This window comes from Drosophila tropicalis, unplaced genomic scaffold (genome assembly GCF_018151085.1).
Source record: "Drosophila tropicalis isolate 14030-0801.00 unplaced genomic scaffold, ASM1815108v1 contig_845, whole genome shotgun sequence".
NCBI classification, from domain to species: Eukaryota; Metazoa; Arthropoda; class Insecta; order Diptera; family Drosophilidae; genus Drosophila; species Drosophila tropicalis.
The window spans coordinates 3,483,026-3,510,941 of NW_027173338.1; the positions used below are offsets into that span (position 1 = coordinate 3,483,026).

At 35.7% G+C, this 27,916-nt stretch overlaps 2 protein-coding genes and 1 long non-coding RNA gene across 5 annotated transcripts in view; 2 read left to right on the forward strand and 1 right to left on the reverse strand.

Annotated features, from left to right (window-relative positions):
* sick (sickie) overlaps window positions 1-27,916 on the reverse strand; it is a 203,063-nt gene that overhangs the window by 97,134 nt on the left and 78,013 nt on the right. For 2 of the 3 annotated variants that reach the window (XM_068295747.1, XM_068295755.1), the window contains exon 3: window positions 4,515-4,936. In XM_068295747.1, the coding sequence (XP_068151848.1) occupies window positions 4,515-4,936 (422 nt within the window). Of the gene's footprint in view, window positions 1-4,514; window positions 4,937-27,916 lie in introns of those variants that run through there. The other variant, XM_068295748.1, reaches the window with a different exon arrangement.
* LOC137581430 (uncharacterized) lies at window positions 839-1,804 on the forward strand. The gene is made up of 3 exons (XR_011033153.1): window positions 839-870; window positions 924-1,090; window positions 1,144-1,804. It is a non-coding gene; the product is annotated as an uncharacterized lncRNA (long non-coding RNA).
* On the forward strand, window positions 20,460-22,002 carry LOC137580575 (fibroleukin-like). The gene is made up of 4 exons (XM_068294670.1): window positions 20,460-20,551; window positions 20,610-20,693; window positions 20,752-21,806; window positions 21,864-22,002. Exons 1-4 carry the CDS (start codon window positions 20,471-20,473, stop codon window positions 22,000-22,002), a joined length of 1,359 nt encoding a protein of 452 aa, XP_068150771.1. The 5' UTR covers window positions 20,460-20,470.

A 27,916-nucleotide genomic window follows, 5' to 3' on the forward strand; every position in this document is an offset into this window, starting at 1 on the left:
ACCACCATTAGGAGTTCGTACTCCTTTGGGTAAAGTCTTTTGTACAGGAGTCCTTTTGGGTCTTTTCCTTGTTGCTGCATTCATATGTATAATATCGTGTAAGTAAAATTCCTGCCATGGCATGGTATAGATTGAAACGATTTGCTGATCTCAATACCATTTTAGATTTAGCTTCCTTTGATGAACTTGAACTACTTGCCACTTTCATACGACTCTATCGTGGACCTGTTGTTGGTATAATTTTCTGCTTCTACTTGACCGTTAATATGCATGTTTGGCAACTGATGGGTATCAATCATGTTCGAGTATTTGACATCAATCCACGTAATCAATCTCAGCCTGTGGCCCTACTTCAGGCGGCCAGTGCATTGGGATATATATGCTCTCTGACGATTTTGGGATTTCAACATTATATGCAATTCGATATAGCTGAGCCATATTTCTTTCCCCTAATTTTTGTGATTGTAATGACAGTTTTAATTTGCAATCCCATTCGAATGATGAACCATGCGTCCCGCGTGTGGTTGTTACACGCGTTTGGACGAATTTTCGCGGCTCCCTTCTATGAGGTGAATTTTGCTGATTTTTTTATAGCGGAACAATTGATGTCATTGACCAACTGTCTTGTGGACTACTATATACTCGTTCGATTCTATGTGAGATACTATACTAATAGTAAATCAACATTTGATTTTGGCCTGACAAATTTTGCAATGCCACTTTTACGCTGTCTGCCATCTTGGTGGCGTTTGGCTCAATGTTTCAGGCGTTACAGTGATACCAATTCAACTGAATTTCTATATAATGCTGGCAAATATCTTTCAGTATTTCCTGTTATCTTGTTTTCTACAATTCTTATGAATACTGCAGGTAACTTTAATGAAATCGTTAAATAATCATTTACTCATACATTTGATTTTTAGATGAATATAAACAAATATCCCATAATCCTTGGCTTTGGGGCTATATTATCAGTTCACTCTTATCAACGATTTATTTCATCTATTGGGATTTAGTAAAGGATTTTGGATTATTCAGAGTGTGGAGACGCGAAAATCTATTTCTAAGGGAACAGCTAATCTATCCCAAAGTGAGTTATAACTTAATTTATTAAAATTACTACAAATTGTTTTCTCTTTCTAGTGGTTTTATTACTTTGCCATAGTTGAGAATATTCTAATGCGTTTCATTTGGCTTTTGGAATTGTATCTCAATATTAATGAACATATTTTGCCCTATAATGTCAAGAGTTATGTTGGTTTATTTGAAATCACTAGACGTTTCATATGGAATTTTCTACGTTTGGAAAATGAACATTTATACAATTGTGGACAATTTAGAGATCCAGAAGATACATTTATTGGGATACCAAGTGCCGAAAGTCAAACACAAATTGATAATCTCTTGCAGGAAATGCAGAACGCGGACTCCGAACATCCAAAGATTCGTTAAGGAATAGACAATTGCGATTCAATGAAGCATTTATCGAGAGGTCCAAGCAGAGACGACTTTCCTTTGGGGGTTGACAACAAGCTTCCAATTGAATAAAATTAATTTCACATTTACCAAATTAAAACCGCAAATGGAATTATAAATTCAAAACACACAAGAACGGCAGGACAAAGCAGCAGACGAAGTGGAAAAATTTCAAACCCCCAGGACAACCAAAAGTTAAATCGACAACTAGAGTCTATTGAGAGCAATACACTGCAAATCAAGGGCAAAGTACCTTTTCCCTTTTGGATATAGTTGACAGAGTTTAGTAGCTTTTATTAAAGACATCCTTAAATGTGTTTTTAAGACTCGAGAATCTAGAGTTAAAGACTATTGTCTATATAATTTGAACTAGAAAATGTCCAATCTGTTCAATTTTATGGAACAAACGACTCGAAGGGTTCAAATGTCAATTCTTCTCTTTATTTTGTTCAGTGTTTTCGAAGGACAAGGTCCATGCAGGTTTGTGAATTTATTTTTAGATCCTGACAAGTTGTCAATTGCGGTGTGTGTGTGTGTGTGTGAAAGTCCCTGGGCGCAAAGTGGCCACAATAGGCAGGACGACGAGTGCACTGCCTGCTCGAAGAAGAGATGGAGTTCAAGCTCAATCTGGGGTATAAAGATTAAAGCCTGGGAGAGATTTTCGGGGTTGTTCCGTTTTGTGTGGATGCCACACATGGTCACGCATAAATGCAGTCGAATTACCGAGACACGCACACGTGGGCGGATTTCAAGGGGTAAGTACAGGAATTTACGCTTCTAAGCCGAATACAGACCCCAAACCCAAGCAAAACCCCAGCCATCCCCAACTCATACTCATATGTTTCTAATGTAACCTGTGAGAGCAACGAGCTCCATTACAAATGTTATAAATACATTTGGGAACATATTGTTGCAATGTCTGGGTAAAGCAATTTTCAGTTATAAATGGCTTGAGAAAACCTTTTACAGTTTTGGGGTTGGTAAATGTCATCAGCTGTTTTACTTTGAGGGCCAAAAGAAATGCTTGAGAAATGCTCCAAAGGATGATTTTAATTATGTGCGTCAAGGCAACATGTTGCTGGCTGCTCTCCTTGGAAATCACAGCTTTAAAATACCAGAAAATAAGAGGAAGTTGTGAATTACCCGGCACCAGCTGTCTCCCTGGCTTTGAATATTGCATGAAGAGCGGCAACTTTATGCCATTTATGCTATTGTCGTTGTTATGTCGCCATTTTGTAGTCGCGAGGGGTACGAGAAGCGGTTGTCACAGACCGCAGACATTATAAACAGCCGACTCGGTCTCTAGTCTAGTGAAAGTTTTATGGTCCAACTTTAAATGAACCTGTGCCTGCAATCTGCCGTCTGTGTCCGGGTCTGTGTGTGTGTGTGCCTACCACAAACTAGGGGCAAGGACGACCATAAAAATGCAATGCAATTTATTTGTCTGTTTGTTGTCTGCTGCTCCAACCAGTCGGAAAGTTGAAGAAGAAAAACGCAAAACATTTCCGTTACGCATTTAAATTTCATAGTCAGTGAAAGTCATCAACACATTTCGATTCGTGTGGGTCGTTTTGGGGTCGGAGGGAGCCACACAAAAGCTTCCGTTTCCTGTCTACTCCAAAGGGACTTCCCCCGAGGGTTGCAAAAACCTCCCCCAGCAGACATTGTTCCTGGCAAATAAAGTTTTCTAATTTGGCCACGATTCTCGTCTTCAGGTTTTGAATTTTTCACAGAAATCGAGAGAGAACCAAAAAAAAAAAAAGGAAAGCAAAGATGTCGACATTTGCCCTTAAAGGTATGCCATGTTTTTCTTCTGTATTTTTTTTTTTTTTTTGTTTTTGGCTTTTGGCAGTTTGATGTTGAAAGGCAAACTGCTTGTAATTTCCGGCAAACAAACCAATAAATCATATTTAACTTGCTATGAAACTTTTTTTATTTTCTTTCGTTTTTCGTCTATTCTTGATTTGGGGGGAAAACGTGAAAGAAATGCGTACCGGATGGTCTTATGGCAGTATAAGCCAAATGCATAGGAAATCCCTGACATTGGATATGAGCTGATGGAAATGAGTAAAAATTCCTGACAGAGGAATGGACTATGATGGCAGGGGGTATAAATAAGCCGGAAATTGGTGGGGCGGGATAGACAAGTAGCTGAATTTAAATAAACGATGCTAGACTTTAGCTTGGGGGATAAGACGTTGCTCCTAGAAAATTTTTATAAAGCTAATAAAGCTGGATTCGAAGTGAAAGCTTCAGTAAGCATATTAGGATTTATGTATATTTTTAACTTGGTTAACATTTAATCGATTTTACTGGAATTTGTTTCGAATATATAATCAACTTGGGTTTATCTACAGCTATTGTAAATAAGAGTTATTAAATTTATACAAGTTTATCATAATTTACAATCATAGCAATTTAACACATTCACATAATTGAGCTCTGGTTTATTCAAAACTTATCGTAGGGATAAATAGCGAAAATATTGACTGGGGTGTACATAGTTTTACCTAAAGGAGCTGGCACGATTTAAGTGGTAATTCTGGCCTTGATATAATATACAATACTAATTTAAGTGCAATTTAAATAGGAGTCAACCCAATAACATTAACAAAATAAAATTATAATTTTCGAAATTGGCGCTAGAAAGAGTTATCGTTCGATATATATCGATAAGCAACGTTTTACATGACTCGCAACTGATGCTGTTAAATTTAACGTTGTTCGTAAGCCAAGCTGTTAGAATAACAGTGCTCACAAATGATGCTGCTACTATTGCCATCCTTGTTTGCTTACGTTAATATATTACGTGACAACGTGACGTTCCTAAGGGTCAGAGTAAAAGTTCTAAGGGTCAGAGTAAAAGTCCTATGGGTGAGAGTGCGAGTAATAGTGCTAAGGTCCTTTGCCTTTGAACGTTACAATTTCAAATAAATACAACATCAAATTAATTATTGCAAATATTGTCCTCAAAGTGAATTAAAACATTCATTGGGAATTATTTTAAAGTGTTTCAATTATTTTAAACTTTTACTCACCGATTCACCATCTCATTGCCGTTCTCCAAGGATTGAGCCAATTGCTGGGGTGTCTGTTGTTGCAACTGCTGTTGTTGCTGCTGCTGTTGCTGCTTCTCCTGCCTCTGTTGCTGTTGTTCTGTTTGATTCTTGTCGGCAACCAGAAGGCTGCCACCAGAAGCTCTCAGGCTACCACCCAAGCCAATGCCCAGGACAGAACCACCACCAAGAGTTGAAGAGCCACTACTACTACCGACTCCGCCGCCACAAGTAACTGCAATCGTTTTTGTTTGCTTCGCCTGCTGCTTATACCGACTCAGGGCAAAGAACAGGGCTAAAACGGCTTTCAGGCGTCCGGCACATATGTCATTGGTGGTAATATTGTCCAGTCCTCCAACCGATTGACTGCGCAGCACGTGCAGGCACGAATTTACGTTGTCGTACTGTTCAAACGAGAGAGACAAATGACACAAATGAAATAAAATCTACGACTAAAGTCAAACATTTCAACTTATTCGAACGATGAAGATGGATTTGATGACCCTGACGATGATTCATCGCTTGTCGAAGAAGCTTTCCCAATTTAAATGTAAATCCTAGAAACAACTTTATCTAACCTTTTTGGCGCCATTAACGCGTACAACAGACCAAAATCGACAGAGAGTCGTGATTTTGACAAACAATCTGACTCCGAGTTTGACTTACAAATGGCTTTTTTATAGCTAATTTGCTTGAACGTTCTTAACTGCTTCACGCACACGCACAAAACGAACCCCGAACCTTAAACCTTAAGCCCAATTCCATTCGAAAAATCTAAAAGAAACCGACGAAGAAGAACCACAGCAGACCGACTCAAAAATATATAAAACCAACAAAATTGACATTAAGATAAAGTGTTCAGTTGTCAAATGCTGTAAAATTCTTTCCCCTTCTCCTCCGCCTATCAACAGAATGAAAATACCAAGAAAATTTATTGTTGTTAAATTGTATACAACTAAATGATGGTTTTTAGGTTTGATGGAGAATTTTGTCTCAGAAGCAAAGAAACGTGACGAAGATCTTAACAAATGAAACATTTGAAAATAGAAAATATTTATGTCCATGAACTATTTCATTTTCTATTTTCAACATGTGTAAACGAACTTCTTTTTTTTTTGTTTTTATCTCAACTTATTCGCTTATTGGAACTAATCTCAAATATTTAAGTTACTTCGTTCTAAATGAACTCTTAGTCGACGATTTGTTTTTCTTTACTTTCCTTTGATTTCGGATTCAGAAATGAGGTTTTGGCAAAGCTCTCGAAAAACTTTTGAAAAATTTATAAAAATATGTTTAAAAAGAAATTAAATAAATTTGTTACTTCTCCTTCACTATGATTTGCAATATTTGAGGATCTTAAAATGAAACTATACGGTTTTTGCTTTAAAAAATGAGAAAAAGAATATAAAGTCCAAGACATTTTCTAACGACTTCTAAGTTATATTCTTTCAATTAAACCAATTTAAGTGGAATTGGATTAAATATATTATCCATATATATTATGCAAAGATTCAATGTTCCCTGACAATAATATTGAGTATTTTTGTATATATCTACATATTTGTATATTATATAGAAAATTTAGTTCTAAGATTCTTGTCCATTGCAAAAACCATAGTTTTGTAATCTGTTTGGAGGAAAAAAAAATCAAGTTACATATTTGTAAAAAATTGTCAACATGCTTCAACTTTTCTCCTACTTTCCCTCTGTCTCCCTCTCTCTCTCTCTCTCTCTCTCTTTGTGTTTGCAATTTGTCTTTTGTAACTATAACATTTTATTTTATATACACAATTTTTCGTACTTTTTTTTATATTTTTATTTTTTTATGAAAAACGAAAATAAAGTTGAAAAATCAAAGTTGACAACTGACATGACAGCAGACAAATGACAAAAGTCTGCCGATGGTTTGGTTCGATTCTCGTTTCTGTGTGTGTGCACTCAATTTAACCGAGAGGAAAGATACGGCAGGAGCTAGAACAATTCAAAAAGCTAAGGAAAAAGTGAAATGGTTGGTTTTTGGCATTGAAAGGTTTTAAACGATGCGAGTGAATGTGCAGAACTTTATAATAACTTTTGTTTGAAACTTTTTCCTTGGCAAACAATTGAAAAACTAAAGACTGATAAGTTCAAGTTCAATGCCGCGTGGTGGTTTGGGTGCCAGGGAGTATCTGAAAGATACATTCTATGTATCTATCCATCTATCTGTCTATCTGTGTATGTATGTATCTGAAGCGCTTATGCTGTCAACGTTTATTTTTGGCCAGAAGAAAAATCTTCTGGGCTGACGCTCAATTTGTTGCATTATAAATTGAGACAATAAATTGAAATTAATTTTTGCTGAGCATGGAATGAGGTCAACTTTTTTGTTCTTTGGAGAGGAGGAGCTCACTTAGAAATTACTCTTCTTGCCAGTTATCTTTTGAAGTGGTCTTCATTCTTCTTTATTTTTGTTCTTTTAGAAATTGATAGATAAGTTTTGTTAAGGTTTTGTTTTTTACTAGAAAACTTACTCATCAATCAGTCTCGATCGAGACATTTGAATTTTGAGTAGAAGGTTTCTTTTTCTTTTGCCTTCTCAGCTCTTTGGAGCTTATTCCTCTCTATCAGTCTTTTAAGCTGATCGAACCATTTGTTATGGGCTAAAGCATTAAGTTGGCCACTGTGTGTAGTTTGTTTTTTCTTGGACTGGAGCGACTGCTTGAACGATCAATCACAGCCGCGTTGACAGCTGCAAGTGTCAAACAAGAGAGCGCGGTGCACTTATTTATTCTCTACCATCGCCGCCGCCGCCGCCGCCACCGCCCACCACAAACAGTAGCCTTTCCCCCATAAATGTACAGACATCTGTGTCTGTCTGTGGCACAGTTAAAACTCATTCAAATAGACATTGTTCACGGTGCACGATGGCACGATGCACGGATGCCAAGTGCATTGGAAACGCCAACCCAACGACTTACGTAATATGCAACAAAAGTCAAGTAAACCACAATAGATGGGGGCTAGAGGCAGGAGAGAGAGAACAGAGTAGTTGCCACATATGCCAAAGATATATACAAGATGTACTCGCTTACATTTAAACCATCTCCCATCGTTCGCTGCCTGCTGGTGGCTGCTCCTTCAGCTACCAAGTGAAACCGCATCTGCAGATGCGCCACCGCGCCACGAAGCGTAAAACGATATGGCCAAAACGAGAAGTCAGAAGCCACAGCAGAAGGAGCAGACAATGGATGTACTTCTCACAAAATAAAAAAACATGAGAGAAGAAAATGAAAACGAAAACTCTGCCAAAAAATGCAAAATAATATTGTTCACATTGAAGTTGTCAATTGCAATGCGAACTTGGTCCCCGTTTTCATTGAAAGGCTTAAACTGTGGTACAAAAAATCAAAGCACACTGAAAGAAATGCAAGAATTCGGCATAAAGATTTATACTAACAATAGAAAGTTATATTCTTGTTCTATTTAAAGTAGATAGTTGAGTAAACTAAGAACTAAAATCGATAACTGAAAAACCACTGTAAAGTGTGTGAGTAAGAAAAGGTTATGATGGGTATCTCTGCAGCTCTGGCTCGCTTAACAAATGAAGACAACAACTGTTCGGTTTATGGTCCAGGACACAATATCATTAAAGCCACGTTCTGCCCGGCCCTTTTTTGCCCTCTTTGTTATTGACATTCTTTAGCAGGGCATAAACGGTTTCGATGCACTTCGATTTTCTATCATTGCATTGTGCGCCAAGTGCACGGGATTCGACCAGAATGCGTGCAGAAGCATTGTTGGTGGTCATTCGATTGGTCAGTCAGTCGTTCTCGTTTCTTTCTTACTCTCCCCGTATCTCTTTTTTCCTTCTTTCTCTTATTTAATGCGAATTTATCGCAAAATGCAATGCCACGCTACTTGGCCCTGTGGAAAGGATTAAGTGTGGTCAACAAAGACGACGTAAATGAAAAGGCAACGAACGGACATATTGAACGAAATAATGGCGAAAATCTTTTGTTAATGGTGCTAAAGAGTTTGACCGACCGAAGCGATTTCAATGCGATGGTATATACATACATATGTATATGTATACAAATAAATATATATACATACATATGTAAGTAGGAGCCTTTTATATGACATTTTATTTATTTATATAAATTTCATTTCATTTGATTTATAAAGCAACGCGACTATAAATCAACGCCCGTGCGCGTCTGTGTTACCCTTTCTTCTCCTCTTTCTGTATGGGGTCTCTCAGCTGACGATGCCAAGCCCCTTTTTTATACCCTGCAGCCTGAAAGGGTAAGGATAGTTTAAAGGCGACAAGACTTATAAGATGAGAAAGTTAAAGTCGAGCTGGTTGTGGCATGTGATGATAAGTTTACTTTCTTTTTATTGTCATCCTCTTTGAATTGTGGGAGGAACAGGAACTTTGAGTTATTCCAAGGTTGTTTGTTCTATAGCGACCTATATTTAAGTCTGATTGAGAATTGAGAATTCATTCACTCAGTTGCTCAAGTATATGTCAAGGATAAGCGTCTTAAAAAGGAAAAGGAAACGCGCAAGCAAAAGTTGATCGTAATCTTGGATTCAAATAAAGGACTTTCTGTATAATACAACTAAAAAGGGAAGATTTGACTAGAGGATAAATTTGTTAAGCTTTCATTTCCTCATTGCTGTAAACGGTATCCAAAAGTCGTCGACAGTCGACGCATTGACTGAATTTAATTAACCGCCAACGAATGAAAAGGAATTATAAAAAAATTAAACATTTTTTTTTTTGTTTGGTATATGGAATAAAATTTCAGTCCTTTAATCGACGAAAAATACAAATATGTATATGTTGCCTGCCTGAGTGTTGTCAGGTGGGAGTGGGATGGTGGGGGAGGCGGAGGTGCAGGGAGTTGAGACTTCTGAAAATTAAGTTATTTACGCTTAATGACTCAACGATGTGTGGAGCATACATAAATGGAATTTCGGATCTTGGATGGTTCTTAAATTTTGTTATTTCTTTTATCATTATTTCGCTGGCTTTTCTGCTTATTTCGAGTGGTGGGTAACCCCGGGCAACTGTATAGAATTCGCAAACACACACTTCAGAGAGTTTGAAAATGTCCGTCCGTACATTTTGCAGCAAATTAGCAACTAATTAAAGGCATACAAAACCACAAACAAGCAGGCGACGAGGCACACATCCAACCAGAGACACTTGCTTTATTCATATATCTCGCTTTCTCTGTCTGTTTCTATCTCTTCAGGCTGTTTGGCATTTCAAAATCAATAACCGAAAATCCACAAAATTCTTGGAATCGCACAAAATGAGAAAATTCCATGGCGATTATCACACAGAGTCAGGGACAGAGAGACAAAGAGAGAAATTGAGACGGACATAGAAATAGAGATGGCAGTCCAGAATGCAGGCAAAACAATTTCAATAATTTCAAGTGTCCTTTCGTGGCTGACAGAAGTCACTCACTGACTTACTCACTCAACCACTCACTCACCACCTCACTTGGCCACCGACTTACCCGAAAAGTCTATGCGATAAGAAATTGAAAAGCAATTGCCAAAGTCCAAGCAAGTATTTCTCTTTGGACCAAGGCAATCATTAGATTGCTGATCGAAGAGGGAAACGCGGCAGTTGGCACGCCATGGCAGGACGAGACGGTTTAAATTCAATTTACGATTGACTGCAAGTGCAGAAGGACGCGTGTTGCACAAGGACATGCCATTTTTGATAGCCAAAAAAGGAGGAGGAGCAGAAGGCAGGAAAAGAAAGTTTTTAATGCGATTTGATTGAAGTGAAGAAATGTAATTGAAATGACAGGACATTCGTATAAGTATAGCTCAACGCTGGGAAATTCCTTATGTGCACTCAAATGACAATTGAACACAATGAAAATTAATAAAAGATTGAAAAACCATGAAAAGATCCTAATACCATTTAAAAGAAGAAGTGTCGATTATCTATAACTCGAAAGAATCAAATGACTTGAAAGGTTATGAAAGTTTTCTGCTAGAACATTTTTCACAAATTTTTCGAGTTCTGTATAAATTTTTTCTCTAATATTTCTGAACTTTAAGTACAAACTAAAAACCCTTATACAAAGTAAAACCATATACCAATTACTCAGAGTAATATCAACTAAAAGCCAAAGCGCTTAAAACATAGTAACTCGAACGATTTCAAGAGAATATGGAAACATCTTATGATTTTTCGTTCAACTTTTTTTAAAGCTATTCAAAAATAGAAGTTCCTTTGCTTGGCATGTTTGAATTATCAAATATTTCCCATTTTCTAAGCACATGATACCAGTTTTTCAACGCAGACTCCCACAATTGTTTGATTATATAAATACTTATTAGGTTTCCTCCATAACCGAAAAACTTTTCCCTGAACTTCTTACCCCAAAACGCCTTCTCTTAAACGCCTTCTCACCCAATTTTAGCTTGCAATATTGTTGCTCTTGATACCCTCTTGGCCCCGCGTTGAAATATTTAGTAAGATTTCTGCGTGTTCTGGCAATTGTGGCAACTTTGGCTAAGGCTTCCCCCATCGACATGAGGAGGTCTTTTCTCTTCTTTCTGGAGCCACGTTGCCACAGCGACCTTTGGCAAAGTGCGTGTGCTTCAGCGCATTAAATTGATTGCCATAAAATTTTTATCGTTCTATTAGAAAAGAGAGAAGGCCCAGGCCAATTTAAAAACTTCATCGTTCTCTCTTAAAGAATGAATCTGTAGCAATGCCTAATAGTGTGAGGGGAGAGGAGTAACTCTTACTTACAATTTATATAAATAGAAAAAGGAAAAATCTATATACATAGCTACCTATATATAATGCATATACATATTGATAAAGCGTATATGGGGAAGCTGTACATAAAAGTCAACGGAGCCTTAGTAAAAATGCAGGCGAGGCAACAGGAGATGGCTATCAATGGCACAGGAAACGCAACTAAAGGAAGGAAGGAAGGACGCAAAGATGGAAGTGGAGATGGCGACGGCAATGTGGCACACACACACACACAAGCACAATTTAAATATGTATTGCTATTATTTACAGTAAAAAAGAGAAATAGAACAGAAAAGATGAAAATATGAAAAATAAAAATACCAAATATGTGCATAGAAAAATAACCATTGAATGGCAACGTAAGGTGGAGAAAGACTAATGGATGGATACGAGACGCTGGTGAAGAGAAATAGAAGGCGGAAAAGTAAAGGTGGAGAGCAAATTGCACGCAACTTGCGAGGAGTGCGAGCACCCGCGACTCTGAGTCCAGCCTCCTTTAGTTAGATTAGCCTCCAAGATATGCTAAGGTGCCGCCAGAGTAGCTGCTGCTGCTGCTGCTGTTAGTGCTTGGGAATAGGCATCTTGAAGAAAGTGCTTGGGTAAACGTGCCAGCCAGCTACACTTAAAAAAAACTTTGCTAGGACTTCTTACATTCCTAACATTGTATATAAAACGCACAAGACATTTATGATTCACCATTGGTTTACTAGTCTTAATCGCATGAGTTTTGAAAGCTTGAAGAAAAGCCATTTGAAAAACTCGAAAATACGTCGGGGTCACCATTTGAGTAATTCAAGAAATACCAGGCAAATAACTGGTTAGAATATGCAAACTTCTTTAGTGATTACTAGGTAAATAAAATTAATCATGCGATATATTTTGAAATTTGATTGTAACACATAGTTTTTGCAGCTATTTTCTCGCAGTGTACTTAATGTTATGTGCTGGTGCATTCTCGCTTTGCCATTGGCACACAATTGGGTTTTCTAGGTTGCCAACAATGTCGTTGCCTCTTTTCATAACACCCCTCGATCTCACCCCCCAACCCGTCCGCTTACATCGCTTTTTTCGCATTTCTCTTTCTCTCTGTTGTTGTCGTCGCCTTAGTTACGCCTTAAGTTATGCAGTGCACAGTATCACCAAGACAGACCACCGCCGATTCCCTTGCTTCCCACCAAAAAACAAAATGCGAACCAAAGCGAACCGCGATGCTTTAAGCTGTCCTTTGCCCGATGCTGCGATGCGAGTGTTTAGATTAGAAGAAATTGCATGTTGCATTGAAAATATTTACGCCAACTGCCAGGGGAGTTTGCTGCATGGCAAAGCCAATATTATGCCAAGTGGGACGGCTGGTTGCATGATTATTGTGAAAGCGAAAACTCTAGAATTAAATGAAAATGGTTTTCTTTTTTTCGTTTTTGTCAAGTAATAATAAATATCAATATTTGAAATTAGTTTATTTTACATTTGAGTGCACCTGCAATTGAAGCCAATCGACTAATTGGCTGGACACATCAAATCAGATAATTAATAGTCCCCAAAAGGCAAAATATCGATCAAAAATATTATTGAAATTCCAATTAGTTGTAAAATAGTTGCAAATATATGCATTTTCCGCTTTGTTTACGCAAATTGTAAAACAATCCATTTGTTCATGACATCCGAAAATACTTACTAAAGCTATCAATACTATATATAGTATGCATATTTGCTATGTAATTTACCAAACTCTTCATCTCTGTCACTCACCTGCAACAAAACAAAAAAGAGAGAAGTGAAATTAATGAACGTGATGTCATTTTTTTTTATTTTTCGATTATGGAAATTTCAATAAATTTGTTTGTATTTGTGTGTTTTAAAATTTTCTGGTTCAAAATGTTGCATGTGCGACAATTTTTGCATTTTTGTCAGCTTGAATGCACAATAATTGAAGAGCCAGAAAAAATATGATTTTTTTTTTATAGAAACGCGATGACAATGAAATAATATATGGAAAAGTTGAGTGTTTGCTTATGCTAACCATATATGGCATATTTAAAATAATTGCTTCACAAGCTGGGCTAAATATTTAGAACTAATTGCATACTTTTGGGTGTATTGAGAACGAAATATGATATAATTATGTATTTTATTTAGCAATGTCACTCACTTTTCTAAGCACACAAGCACTTCAGCGCCGTCAAGAGCAAATTACCACATTTCTTTTAGTTAGCCTGGTATAATAAGTATAACTAAGCTATTTTGCATCTTATTTTGAAGAAATTTTGCAAGCAATTAGAATTTAATAATACATATTGGCATATCAAATTTCAAAACCGTTCTTCAAATATTCAAATAACGCGAGGCGGAAAATATAATACAAACAAGAATTCACACCAAATGCATAAGTGTATCTAATCTTGGTCAATGTATTTTCTTCAGCATGTTTTAAACATGACTTTTATATAGCATTTACCTAATACGACCATTGTTCATCACTAATCATCAATCATATATGATATCCCCACTACCCTGCCACATTTACCTCCCATTTCATGTTAAATAGCTTGTCATACATATTCAACTATCCGCAACTGTTTTGGTTCCAGCTGATGCATTTTTATTCAAATCTTCAATACAAATTGCATGTACTTTGTATGGTTGAAATTCGTATTTTGCTGCTTCATTTTTACTGCAATACATTTTTCAATTATTCTTTTTTACATTTTATTTCGATATTTTATCATGTTGAACATTTTTCTTCCTACACCTCTTGCCTATACCTAGACACACATTCGTGAATAGATAGCCATGGCCATGTGGAGAAACTCATAAGTTTGCATTCGATTTTGCTTCTCTCTTTTTGTCATACATATATTTTTCTTATTTTTGTTTCATGTAAAAACGAAATTGATATTTTATGGCCATGCTCATCTATCGGCAGCAAGTGCGTACGGACGAGCATGAAACGGAGCCATACGTTTTTTCATAGTTTATGGCGCGTGTATCTGTTAGATACGGAGTGTGTGTATGGTTTTATTTTTTGTACTTTTTTGGCGCTACTTTGTCGGAGATTTACCAGTTTTCCCTCCATTTTTTATATTCTCCTCTATCTTCCTCTGTCTATTTTTTGTTAGTTATTTATGCATTGGGCTTTGTTTAAGCCAGAAACACATTGAAATAGATGCATTCGACATATGAATAGATGCTAGAGCTTTGATTTAACGCGCATAGCAAACTCATAAATGGAATTGCAAATATTCTTTTTTCCCTTTTTGTATTTTTTTCTCCTGCCTGTATCTTCTTTTGGTGCTCTGTTTGTGACTGGTATGTAAAAAAGCAAAGCCTTCGGGCAGGCAATTTTCATTTTGTAATTATTAAAACACCATAGATACAAAGCAAAATAAATGGGCCAAACAGAATAAAATAATAGTATGGAGTGATTGTAATTAAATTTGAAAATGGAAAGGGATCGAGATTTAAATGGAATTTACAATATTTAATCTATGTTACAGAAAGGGTAAGAGCTATAAATTATAAAAACTGAAATTAAGAATTATAAGGGAAGAGATTTAAGAAATAAAGCAAGGAGATTTGTTTGATATCAGAAAGAAGGGCACAAAATAGTAAATTTAAAATAGACATTTGACAATAGAAATTGAATTATTAAAAAGGTTTATGAATAGAGGACAACTTTTGTTTTGAATAGAAGGAAAATCTTAATTCTTTTCATTATTTCCCCCATAACTCTTATGGCAATTTTTTACTAAAGGAAGTATGCTAAAATTATTCTACAAGAAACATTATTAATCATGAAGCGACTATCCGAACCCGTTAAGCCTAAACTCTTGATAAGAATCTTGAAAATTTTTAGTATTTCAGTCTTAACTATTTAATTAACTCATTTGTCAACACACACAAATTTGTCAAAATCACTTAACCCAATTGGTTTGCCCACATACGAAAATTATCTGTTTTGTTCCCATCTAAGCCAATGTATAATTTCGGCTTTCATTTCATGACTTCCGTTTACCTTTGTATGGCGTATAAAATGGTTTCAAGTCACATTACCAACTCATTAGGCTTGGTTAGAATGCAACGAGCGCTGAATCATCAAAGAAGCATTTTCAAAAATTAACTATGTACACTCTCCCCGGCAACTCGCTTTATTCTGTTTCTTTGTATCTCCATTTGGCCTAATGTAACTAACGGTTTGGAACCCCCTAATTTGGTCGAGTGTCAAGTTCAACCGCCGACAACAATTGAAATAGTTGATCATTTAACCAAAATCAATTGATTGATTTCGAATTCTAATTGTTGTCTGGGACACCTGCAGAAAACAAAGAGCGAGAGATAGAAAAAACCAGCAAGTGGTCAGGTACAAACACACACACAGGTAGATAAATGAAATGCAAATAAAACGTTGTCACCTGAAACTCGACTCGATGACAGCGGCTATGACGTTGACACCTGTTCGTTCGCCCTGACTTCGGTTTGTTTAGTTTCAATATTTCATTTGCTTGCCCAGACTATTTGTTTATTTAAAACTTTTTTCAATCTACCCCTCTCGTCCTCTCCCTCACCTCTTTCCCACTCATTGTTGGTCTTTTTGTTGCTATTTGCTATATTCTATATTGTTGTTTTATTTATTTAAAATGAACGCTTGGTGGAAAAACGCTTTCCATGCGCATGGCGAAAAATTCTGAAATTCATGCTTGGCTTCATTTTCAGTACAGGGTCTGGGAACGGAAATGGCAAATCCATTGACAAATAGTATAGACAAACATACATACATACATATAAATTAATAGAAAAATATCAAATTTTCATATACAGTGCGGTTTAACTCTTGAACATTTGAAATCAAACTATTGGTTAATTAAAATGTGGAAATGGGCATTAGAAAATGTTGAAAATGTTTCATAAATATGGTATTTGAATCTGCCTTGAATGACAGAGAGAGAAACTAAATCGTATTTACATTACAATCTAATAACTTACTAAAGATTGACGATTGTGATAATTATGCCTCTTGTAGTTAGAATGGATACTTAAATGAAATATTGTTTCTTACCAAGCAAAATTATGACGTACTATGAATAAAGGGAAAATTAATTTTAAAACGTTTCCTAAGATCAGTTTTTCTCAGTTTCGCTCTCTAGCATTTAGTTGATTTTAAGTTTCGATTTAAAATAAAGCAATAACAAATACAACTGCTAAATTTGAGAAGTCAACGTGTAGAATAATTATATAATAGTAGGTATCAGTAAGTGGAAAACTTAACTTAACTTAACTTTCAAAAGTATTTAGTAAGATTAACTTGAAATAACTGAATGAATGCCTAATTCGTAACTACTTTTGCTTAGAGTAAATTAAACATTTTCAAACCGCCGTCAACGTTGTTTTGTACTCTCATTTTTAAAAATTCAAAATGGTCCACCCTGTATTGTCAAAATATCACGGCTTGGCTACGTGAGAAGATACCACTTCCCCTCACTCCACAGTAGGAGAAAGAATTTTATTTTTTAACCAAATTTTATGCCTCACACGTATCAAAAAGGCATTTTTGTGGTCGGTGGATCTCTCTCTCTCTCTTTCTCTCCAATTCCCTGTTTGTTATTTTATTTATGAGCATCGTAAATACTATATAGGTGCCATTATAGGAAGATGGGTACACATGTATGCATATATATTCATATTCGCTTAGTACATTTTAAGTACACAATTTTTTTGAGCTGAAAATTGATTAGCCAGGTAAATGATGATTCGATGGGATGATAATGGTTTCTGGGGTAACTGACATGTGACATGTTCATCAAAAGAAACTTCCAAATGGCACGTGTGTCAGTAATGAAAAGATGATTTCTGATGCGGTTTGTTTTTACTTCTAATATGAATTCTAAACTCAATCCCATTTCTCTACCACTGACTGATGGCCTATAGTAGAAACTATATGAAGTTGGCTGTAAATTATTGTTTACTGAATTCGGTCTAGTTCAATTTGATTTAGCCTGTGGTAAATTAGCTTTCAAAAGTCCATTGATTAAAATCAAAATTATTCGTCATAATAATTAAGAAAAACAACTGCGCTAACAAACAATATCATTTAACTTTAATATATAATTAAATTGTCAACAAATAAGCACACATACCAACAAACAAACACACAAACACACACTCGCATACACACAGAATTTTATAATAAATTTAATTTATGCAAATTTCATTTATGGTATTTATTTACACGCAAAATAGCCAATTTTTTCTTCCAATCATTTTAATGCTCTCACTGTCAGGGGTATATACATTTAGACCTGATAGATTGTAGTCTGATATACATATAGACTGTAACTAGCATTAGACCGTAGAAGTTCCCACATATGAAGTGATATGAATCGGTAAAAGTGATATGATAGACGGTAGAAAAAGAAGTCTATCACAATCATAATCTATCGAGGGTATACAAATAACGACACAAACAAAATTAAGTTTCGACCTTTTGCAATCTCGTTAAAAAAAGTTATTTAAAAATTCTATCAAGCAAATGAAATTTTGGTGCGAAATGCGTGGTAAATTTTTATTAATTTTGCATGCGTAAGTTTATTATGCATAACAACAGCAATATGATGGAGTCACTTCGTCAGCCAGCCAGCCAGTCAGTGTTTAATGTAGCCTATAATTAAATGTTTCGCTGACAAAATGACAAACCTAGAAGAAGGTGGAGTCCTCTATAGAGCGAATGAATGGAAAAGATGTAGAGATAAAACGCCTAACGCATTTTGACAGTGCAATTAAATATGGCAAACAAAAACAAAAACGCCGACGCCTAAGGAACATATATGTAAGTATATATTGCAAATACATACTTCGTGATATATTTTGCTATTTACTATGGGCCGACACTCCCTATAATTACACATATTTACACTTGGAAAAAAGACTTTTAGATTTCCAAAATTAGTAGTCTTATTTCCATTCAAGTTCCTTAGATTAGCGTTAGCACGATCAATAAATACCCTATAATGTTCCACTAAGCTCTCGAAACTATGATTTACACACGGCTAACACTTTTGAGATATAACCAGGAAATTGTGTAAAACTAATAACTCCTAAATAGTCCAAAAACAAACATTGAACCATCTAAAGTCTCTAGTCAATACCTTATACATACAAAGATGTCTATGACTACAGAAAAGTTAATGAATGAGAAGGGCCTATTGATAATTGATTTCCCCTAGTTAGTTCAACTTTAATTAAAGTTCCTTTTAGCCATTCTATCTAAATTTTTTCCAAGTGTATATCAGTATGTATGTATGTAGGCGAACCAAAAAAATAAACAAAAACCAAAAGTTGAATCCCTGTAGCTGGCGCTTGAAAAATGCAAATGCAAAACGTCAATTTGTTTCTTTTGTTTGTTTGTGAAGAAATATTGCTCAATCTTACAGAAAAGTCAGGAAACCTTTTTGTATGGTTTGGCGACCCACTTTATTTTCAGGTACTATTTCGCAATGAGGCGGCAATTGCAGTTGGTTAGACTTTAAAGGTCCTAAAATGCAAAACTTGTTTTAGGCAAAACACAAAAAATAAACCCTATTGAATGTATTCTTGCTTTGCATTAGCAATGTTTACTACTAGCCATCAACATCATCGTCATGGTCATCGTCATCTTCGTTTCCTGTTCTACCTTTTTGGCACGCAATCCTGTCAAATAATACCATTTGAGATGAAGAAGACTAGTCCCAGATAGAGAGAGAGAGAGAGAGAGAAACTGAAATTCCCAAGCCGTATGTCATGGCCAATACGTTTTGGCTACATCCTTGAAGCTTACATTTCTCAACTGTCAACATTTAACTTGGTCTACATATCTTTTCATCTCTCCTGCTCTCTCTCTCTCTCTCGCTGGTTCTACCTTTTTTGCATATTTGACTTTGACACTTGGCAGTTGTGATGTTGTTGCTGGCGCTGCTGTTAACATGTCTGGGACCTGTCCAGCGACAATGTGCCAGGCCAGGCCAGAAGCCTGACTATGAACCTGGGCATTCCTCTTGAACACGCAGCAGCGTCAACAACAACAACAGCAGCAAAAACTGAGACTACAAATAAAGTATATATACAAATATATACAGATACATCTGTATGTATAGGCAATTGCCTTTAATGCCAGCAACATGTTTGCGTGAAGTTTTTCGCTATTTTTTTATCAACTTGCTGCAGTGGCAATTGCAGTTGTTACGTGGGCGTTGCATGTCACTTTTATTCTTTAACTAGACACAGGTCACATGACTTTGTCAAAAATTTTAGCCAAAATGTAAGTGTAAATTGAACCCAAGTTGAATTTAAAAATAGTTTGTTTAACATTTTTAAGCTACTTAGTTACTTAGACTGATAATACCTAGGAAAGCTTTAAAGTTCCAGACTGACTTTATAGTGCATTTGCAATTCGTTATGCAAAGAATTTCTAGTTGACAGTTTCATTTTTTCATGGCAACAAGAGAGATAAATTTAACAAATTGAGTGATGTTTCAGAATGTGTTTCAGTTTTTATACCCTCGTATAGAGTATTATAAACTGGGTCAGGCGATTGCGATCCAAGTATATAAGAGATACTTCTCTTCGGCACAGAATCGTATTGCGAACTGCATTCACTTATAATTCTCAGCTAGTTTTCGTTAGTTTTATACATATGTCACCTATGAAATGATCTTAGTGAGAATGACGTTTGAAGGGTTTGTAAGACATGTTAGATATACAAAATCGGGAAACGGTTGTCATATAATATCGAAATATAGTTACCATGAAATCGTCAATCAATTCACAGGCAACTTGTAACATTCTTTATTTATTAGCCAAGCTAATATAATATTTCTTCCATGAATAATCCAATAATCTTAGGTATTATTAGCTCAGGAGCGGACTAATACTGGTTTGGATAAAGTATGTGAATTACTAAAGAGCGATTTCTATTTGATTACTGATTACTGACATCCATTGATTTCATTATTTATTTTAAATGTTATTAAGACTATTTAATGTTTATTTGTATAAACTTAAACATTTAAACAGTTATACAAATGATTTATTTTGAAATGAGAGTCCACCCCTGAAATCCACAGAGCTATATAAAGTCAAAAAAATGGAAAGATTTAGTTTCATTTCAAGTAGTGCAAGATAAAACAAACAAAAAATGAGAGAACTGTTTAAACTAATTATAGTTGTATTTCTTTTACAGGTTGCCGATTTTGTGGGCATTATAGCAAAAAATTCGGTGAGAGTCTCTGACTAAATTTAGATGAATATCTTTCAAACAAGAATATTTATTCTAGGATACAAGTGATAAGAATAGATGCGTTAATCATTGTTATAAAGGCGAGCCTTCAACGAAGAATCACATTATAGCCAACAATTCGGTGAGAGTCTCTGACTGAATTTAGATGAATATCTTTCAAGCAAGAATATTTATTCTAGAATACAATTAATAAGAATAGTTGCGCTAATTATTGTTATGAAGACGAGCCTTCAACAAAGAATCACACAGAGAAGCCCTTACAAAAGAATGCCTTAAAAAGAATCATCGGTGGGATAGATAAGAATAATAATAACTTTAAAATGGAGTTAGGAAGTTGTGACGTTAAACTCAAGGAGCATATAAAAAAGTTGCAAATTTGCGAAGCTAAATTCAGCCTACAGAATAGAAATAGTATGGAAACCAATATGAAACTTGCCAATAGGGAAGCTCAAATCAGGGATTTGAAAAGTCAAATAAGCAGGAAATCAAGTGCACAAAACGCCTTAATAAATGCAAAGGATGACGAAATTAATAAATTAAAGAAGGAACTCCATGATTTAAAAGCCAATAAAGGAAACAAATCGGCATTACTTAATGCTAAGGATGAGACAATCAACACCTTAAAGGAGAATATGATTTACATGTTGAAGGCTAAGAATGATCATATCCTTAATTTAAGGGCTCTTTTGGACGAAAAGAACAAACAGGTGTCAAAATACGAGAATGAAGGCGAAGATGTGCCAGATTCGGTTATCTACATCGATGGCACTCGACGGATCCAGGTTCCAGGTAATCCATCTTTCTCCGCGCCTTTCGTCCGACCTATTTCCGATTGGACTGTAATACTAAGACGTGTTAGTAGAAATGTCAGTTTTAGTAGGCATTGGAATGAGTACAAGAATGGATTTGGTGATCCAAATGGTGGAGATTTTCATATTGGCCTCGATAACTTGTACTCCTTGCTAAGGACAGGCCGCCACGAGTTATTGATCTTAGTTAAAGATGTTATTGGATCAACAGGCTATGCCCGCTATGATAATTTCAAAATTGATAACGAACAGGCGAGTTATAATCTTCTTTCGGTTGGTGAATACAAAGGAACTGCTGGCGATTCATTGACCTTTCATGTAGGTCTAAATTTTACTGCCATAGGTCGAGATCCTGTAAACCGTGCACCTGGCAATGACCTGGGTGGATGGTGGTTCAAGTTCATCAAAAAGAATGAAAGAGCATGGTAACAAAACATTTTACATCTTTAAATCATCAGAACTTTTATGAACAATATTTTCAGGTTGAGTAACTTAAATGGAAATTATTTTGAAAGCGGTATTGCTCCCAACCAACGTGGCATCACTTGGGGTTCATTTTCAGACTTCAATTATAAGGTATCCCTTACATTTGCACAAATGATGGTACGACCCCGACGATAAATTACATTAAATTTTAATAGAAAGTGTATTTCCATGCGTTCCATACGAAAACCCTAATGTAATGAATTTTAAAAGAAACTAGTTCAGAAACTAGCAAACTAAAATGCCGTTTTAATAGCCGGAAAAATTAAAAGGGAGGAAATGCACAATAAAAAATGTTTGCAAATTTGCCTGGTCATGTTGACAACTGGCGAAATGCAATTAACAATTGTCCACAGTCAGAGTTGTCAATGGGGCCAAGAGATCCGGCAAAACCGAAATCTAGAAACACACGCACATACTCATACTCATACACTCTCACGCACCGACAATTGCACTCAAATGAATGCCCTTTGGCACCTGTCGTCATCATGATGGTTGGTTGGTGTATGTGCTCCACCTTCAACGTTTTGCATAGCTTTGCTCGAACTCTCGACAAAATTAGCCATTGGATGCTCTTGGCTTCAACCTCTGCATGGCCCAAAACAACAATTTAACTGCATTATTTGCACGTATGTAGGCTCCAATCCCCCCCCGCTCTCTCACTCTCTTCTGCCCGACATTAATGCATAATTTTGCCAAACTATTTTGAGGTTTGTTTGCCTGGCGGGTTGGTTAGTTGGTTGACTTGCCTCCTACCTCTAACCAGATACACAGCAGATATTTCTCCCCCTGAACTCTCTACCCGGGCCAATTTATTTGTCATGTCAATATTAACATCGTGTAGTCAGTAGAGAGATGCATGCACATTTATCTATATATATACATACGTATATGTATGTATGTATGTATGTATATATAGGTAAGTATGTACCTAGTAGAAAGGCAGGCAAATATCAGGAAATTCTATTCGTATGACTTGCATCTGAACATAATTTGTACTATATTCTGTGCCTTTGGTTTTGTGGTTTTTGGTCCTGTCAACTTGCCCAACTGACAAATATTTGCTAAATATTTCAAACAGAGGTTACAGAGACAGGCAAAAAGAGAGATAGAAAGAGAGAGAGAGCGAGTGAGAGAGACAGAGAGACAGAGAGAAAAGTGCCTTGTACATTTAATTAGAATTTATGGTAGAGCAGAGTTTGCCGGGTGACGACTAATGGAGTCAACTAATTTTCATTAATAATACAAATGATAAAATAAAGTAAAATTTTGAAAATTTATGCAGAGTATTACCAAAATAGTCACTTGCATACCAAATACAACTGCATAATTAGAAGAAAATATCATACTATGTATGTATATACTCAAGAGTCTAAATATGAAAATAGCTAAGCTTAATTTTGCATAAATGTTATATTTAATAAAGATATATGTAATTTATTTATGTTTGAGGAAGAACGAACATGTATTTTCAATGTGAATTGGTCTGTAATGAAGACAGATGTTTATTTTTCCATTTGATTATCCGATTATCATTTAACTTTAGTTTAGAATTGTATCCTACTAAATGAAGAATATGTTAAGCAAGAAAATTTTACATTTGAGGATTCATTTAGGTATAACTGAGCAAGGAACCTATATTAAGCTACTGCTAAAAGATATTTCAATAATAGGAACAGTAAATAAAGTTCTACTATAACTTGTCCCAAACTTAGTTTAAAGTTTAAGTTTACAAGTTCAACGACCTTTTTGGATATCGAAAAACAAAACCCTGTTAGGATTTAAATCAAATATAATTGAGTTAGTTAAGCTTATCATCGATTTCCCAGTAGAGAAATAATGAAATATTTATAGTATGGTATCCAATTACAAACTAACAAATTAGTTTGATCATTTTCAGTTTCACTCCCTGCCCGCACAACATTTCCACACATCTCTTTCACATATGTATGTATGTCTAACGAGCAGGAAGGGGGGGAATAGGGAGGGAAAAAGTGTCTCAATTAGCTAAACATTCTCAAATCACAAGGCCTCAAATTATATTTTATGATTTCCTGTCAATCTTAATGAATGCCTACTCTTAAGTGCAGAGAGAAACTGATTTTTTTTATTTTCACTCGGCAAATGAAGCGTGGCTAATTGCCTAAACACTGATTTTTCTTTCTTTCTGCTCTTTAACTTGTTGACTGCTAATGAAGTCATAAACGGAAGGCTATGCGCAAAAAAAATAAAGAAATATGCCTTTGACTTAAGCCTAAAGTATAACAATAGTGGGAATGGCGCCTTAAGTTGTCTGACTTTGTTGTTTGTAGGCCCTACCCAGTTTCCAACCCAGACTCAGACTCAGCCTCAGTCTCAGGCTGAAACTCGGGCTCAGAGTTGAACTGCAGCTGAAGTTGGAGCTGGAGTTTCACAAGTGTTGCCATTTTTCATATAATTTTTCAACGCCTTTGCCAGAAGATTTATGGTCGCAAAATGCGTGACCAAGTTGGTTACATACTTGGCACGCATGCCCAATGGACTTTCTTCCTTGTTAATTTCATGAGAATTTTAACCAAACCCCTTTCTGAATCAACTCCCTGCCCCCTTGGCCCCTTTCTATACCACTTGGCGAATGAATGGTATGTACAACAACTTGTTAAATGTGTTCAATCAATATTTTGATTGCGTGTAATTCATTTCAATGCAAAAAGATCTCACGTGTTGGCAAAACAAATTGTGGAAAATTAATCAGAAAACGAGCAAAAGAAAGAAATGGCCAGACAGATCGTAAGAGAAAATGGAAAAAGCCAAAAAGGAAAACGCATAGGAACTGTCTTTGGTGAGTGCAACCGACTAATGCATAACCATTACGATAGCCGTAGACATTATAAACGGATATCGGTTTAATTATGATAAGGTTAATGTTGTATTATATACGCACTTTCTAGAAGAATTTCCAATGGATTATAATTATGGAAGTTAGGAAAATAAGATAATTTCCAATTAATCCTATAGTTTTCTATCCTGCGACATAATTTGTATCTTTGAATTTTTACATTTGTTCCTTTAAAAAACTCATGAAAATTGAGTAAACAATTTTCGAGGGCTCCACAACAAGAATAAAACGTATTTTGCCCAGATGTTGATAGCTCATATAAGAAAATATTCCCGGCCATAAAAAGTATATATACGGAAATACTTCTTCTTCAACAGAATGACGTCCGACTTGATATTTCTATATAAATTTGTTTGCCTTTGTCTTACAAATGAAAATAATTCTGCAAACTGCAATTTAATTGATTATTAATTGATTAATCAGATTATGACTATAGACTACTTTTATATCATTGTGTTTAATTATCATCAATTCATCCCATAAAAATGCATAAAAAGTTTGTCAAATTAATGTTGCAAAGTCTTTTAAATTAGATGAAATTTTTGAATATTTTTAGTAATTTATCCGTACCTAAAAAAAAAACTACATAATTTCCATTAACCTATTCATTTCACGCGAATCTTTGATATCAAAAATTCTCGAAACACTCATAGTTTTGGAGCTTGGCCAAAATGTAGGAGAGCGGAAAAGCGAATTACTCAACGTTGAATTTTTCCTTTGAATTATGAAGAAAATGTGTCAGAAAATCCAGAATGTAGGCGGTCGCTGCATTGCATTTTGTCAAATGTCTGGCGAATATTTTATGCTAAACAGGCGAAAATTGAAACCCGTATGCAGCTGCACAACCAACAAGACACAACCGAAATCCGAAATCGAGATGCACATGTGGTGTGGGTGGCTATGCGACTGTGTCTCATCATCATCATAGTCATCATCATTCCAATCGTCATCATCAACATGATCATTGAGATTTATGTTTGTGTTTATGCTGCTTTTTGACATTTCCGTTCTGTTCCTCGGCATTGCCGCTTCTCCAATCAAAAGACTCCATTTCAAGCAATGCACGTTCCAAAAGAAAAAAAATCGCGAAATAACAATTTATACAAAAAGAATAAAAATATATCATACGACAATGCAAACCAAAGTGGCAAACAACAATAAGAAGCAAACCAATAAAAGATATAAGATAAGGCACGTTGCCCAGATTGAAAATGCAGCAGCTCCTTAATGAATGGCCCAGAGATATCACGAGAGAGTGGTCAGGACAGAGAAGACTAGGGGGAAACCTTTTCGAGTGACCATTGAAAGCAATCAAGGATTAACATTTAATGTTCACTACACAAGGAGAATGGGGAGTCGAGTACACTTCAAACTGATTGAGTGGACTGCCAACTGAGCAGCATAGTGCCAAGAGTTTTAGTCAAGAGAATGATGACCATTGAATGGCAAATGCATGGAAACGGTTGTTAAATCGCCCACGAGCTTTTCAATTAAACCATTAAGAACATTGAGGAGATTTAATTAACAAAGACTTACTATTAGAATATTAGTCACTAATTGGTTAAACTATTGAAAGCAAGAAGTAGTCGTTATCTAAAGATTATAGTATCCAATTCTACGATAGTGCCGATCCCGAAACAATCGGCAATGATTTCCATAGAAAAATGGCAACCACTTAATAGATTTTTATTGATCTTGCAAATCTTTAACAAAAAATTCTTTTTTAATGTTAACTCCTTTGATATTTATTGGGCAATTATTGATTTAATATTCGTGCTACCGTCAAAATATCTGTTTGGTTTTGGGTTCTTCCTAGTTATTTAATTGATTGTTAACTAAAACTAACTTCCTCAACCTATTTTCGTCTGTTTATATACATACATACATATATAATTAAAGTAAAATTGGCAAATTCTCAGCCTGATGGGTTTGGGAACCGCAAATACCAAAAAGATCTTTCGGCATTGTTGACTGAAGTTTGCCGACCAAAAGAGTTGTGGACCCTCTAACAAGAGAAAAATATCCAAGTAATTTGTTTATTTTTGTCAAGAAATTTTTGTGTGGTGGGAGGCCACACACAAATCGAATAAGGGCGAGAAGTTATTGAATGCTGTGTGTGTGTGTGTTGGAAATCCAAATCGTGCTAATTTGTAGCGCCCATTTCCGTTCTTTATGCGGTCCTTTGTGTGGTCCATTTTATTGATGACCCACAATTAGCAGGCCACAGAAAGGCGATGTTTTGGTGGTGGGATCGTAAACAAAACTTAAACCTTGGCAAACAGAAACCGAAACCGATACAAAGAGTGAGAGATTTGCAAACCGCAAATAAGCACGACCTTGACTGCGGTTGCTGCTGCAAATCGGCTCCTCCATTGTGTCTGTGTGTGCCTCCAATGGATTGGAGTGGAGTGGACCATATGGGCACCCACTGGCACTCCACTGACTCATGTGTAAGTGCGTACACATAATGAAACCGGTTCAACATTTGGCCGGCAAAAGTTCTTTGAACCTTTTTGATACGAAAATGTATTTTGTTTTTTTTTATTTCTCTTGTGTTTCTGTTGATGAATTTATTTGTATTTAATGCGGTCGAATTGTCACGGGCAACGCGTGCCGTTTCTGTCAGAGACGCTCCAACTAAGGGAGGAAGAGTTAAAAGAATTTATGGCAAGAATTGATGGTACTTAATTATGAGATATTATCGAAGAAATATATACAGTTATAAGTAACTCTTACTAAGGTAAGAGTTACCTTGACAAAAGAATAATCAAAACGAAGTAGCATTGAAATGATTTAAGATGTCCTCACATCGAACAGCATCCGACTAACTCAATTGAGGTCATGTCGTGATGGAACTGCAACTGAGAACTCTAACTTTAGCTTTTAGCCTTTGAATTACGGTTGGGTTAACGGGACAATTTGGACTTATAAAGCTTCAAACTGAATAAATCATAGCAGTCATTTAAGAGTTATGGATTTCTCATTTAGCATATAAATATTAATACTTCAGATCTCGACTGAAACTTTTAAGCATAAGATAATGGCATTAGGACTGTCGATTAGCATATGATCATAAGTCCTACAATTGAAGACTTTATCGTGTTACAAAAACATTCGGATTATAATAAAAAGGATCAATTTTCTATAACATATTACTGAACTTTTCAATATCGA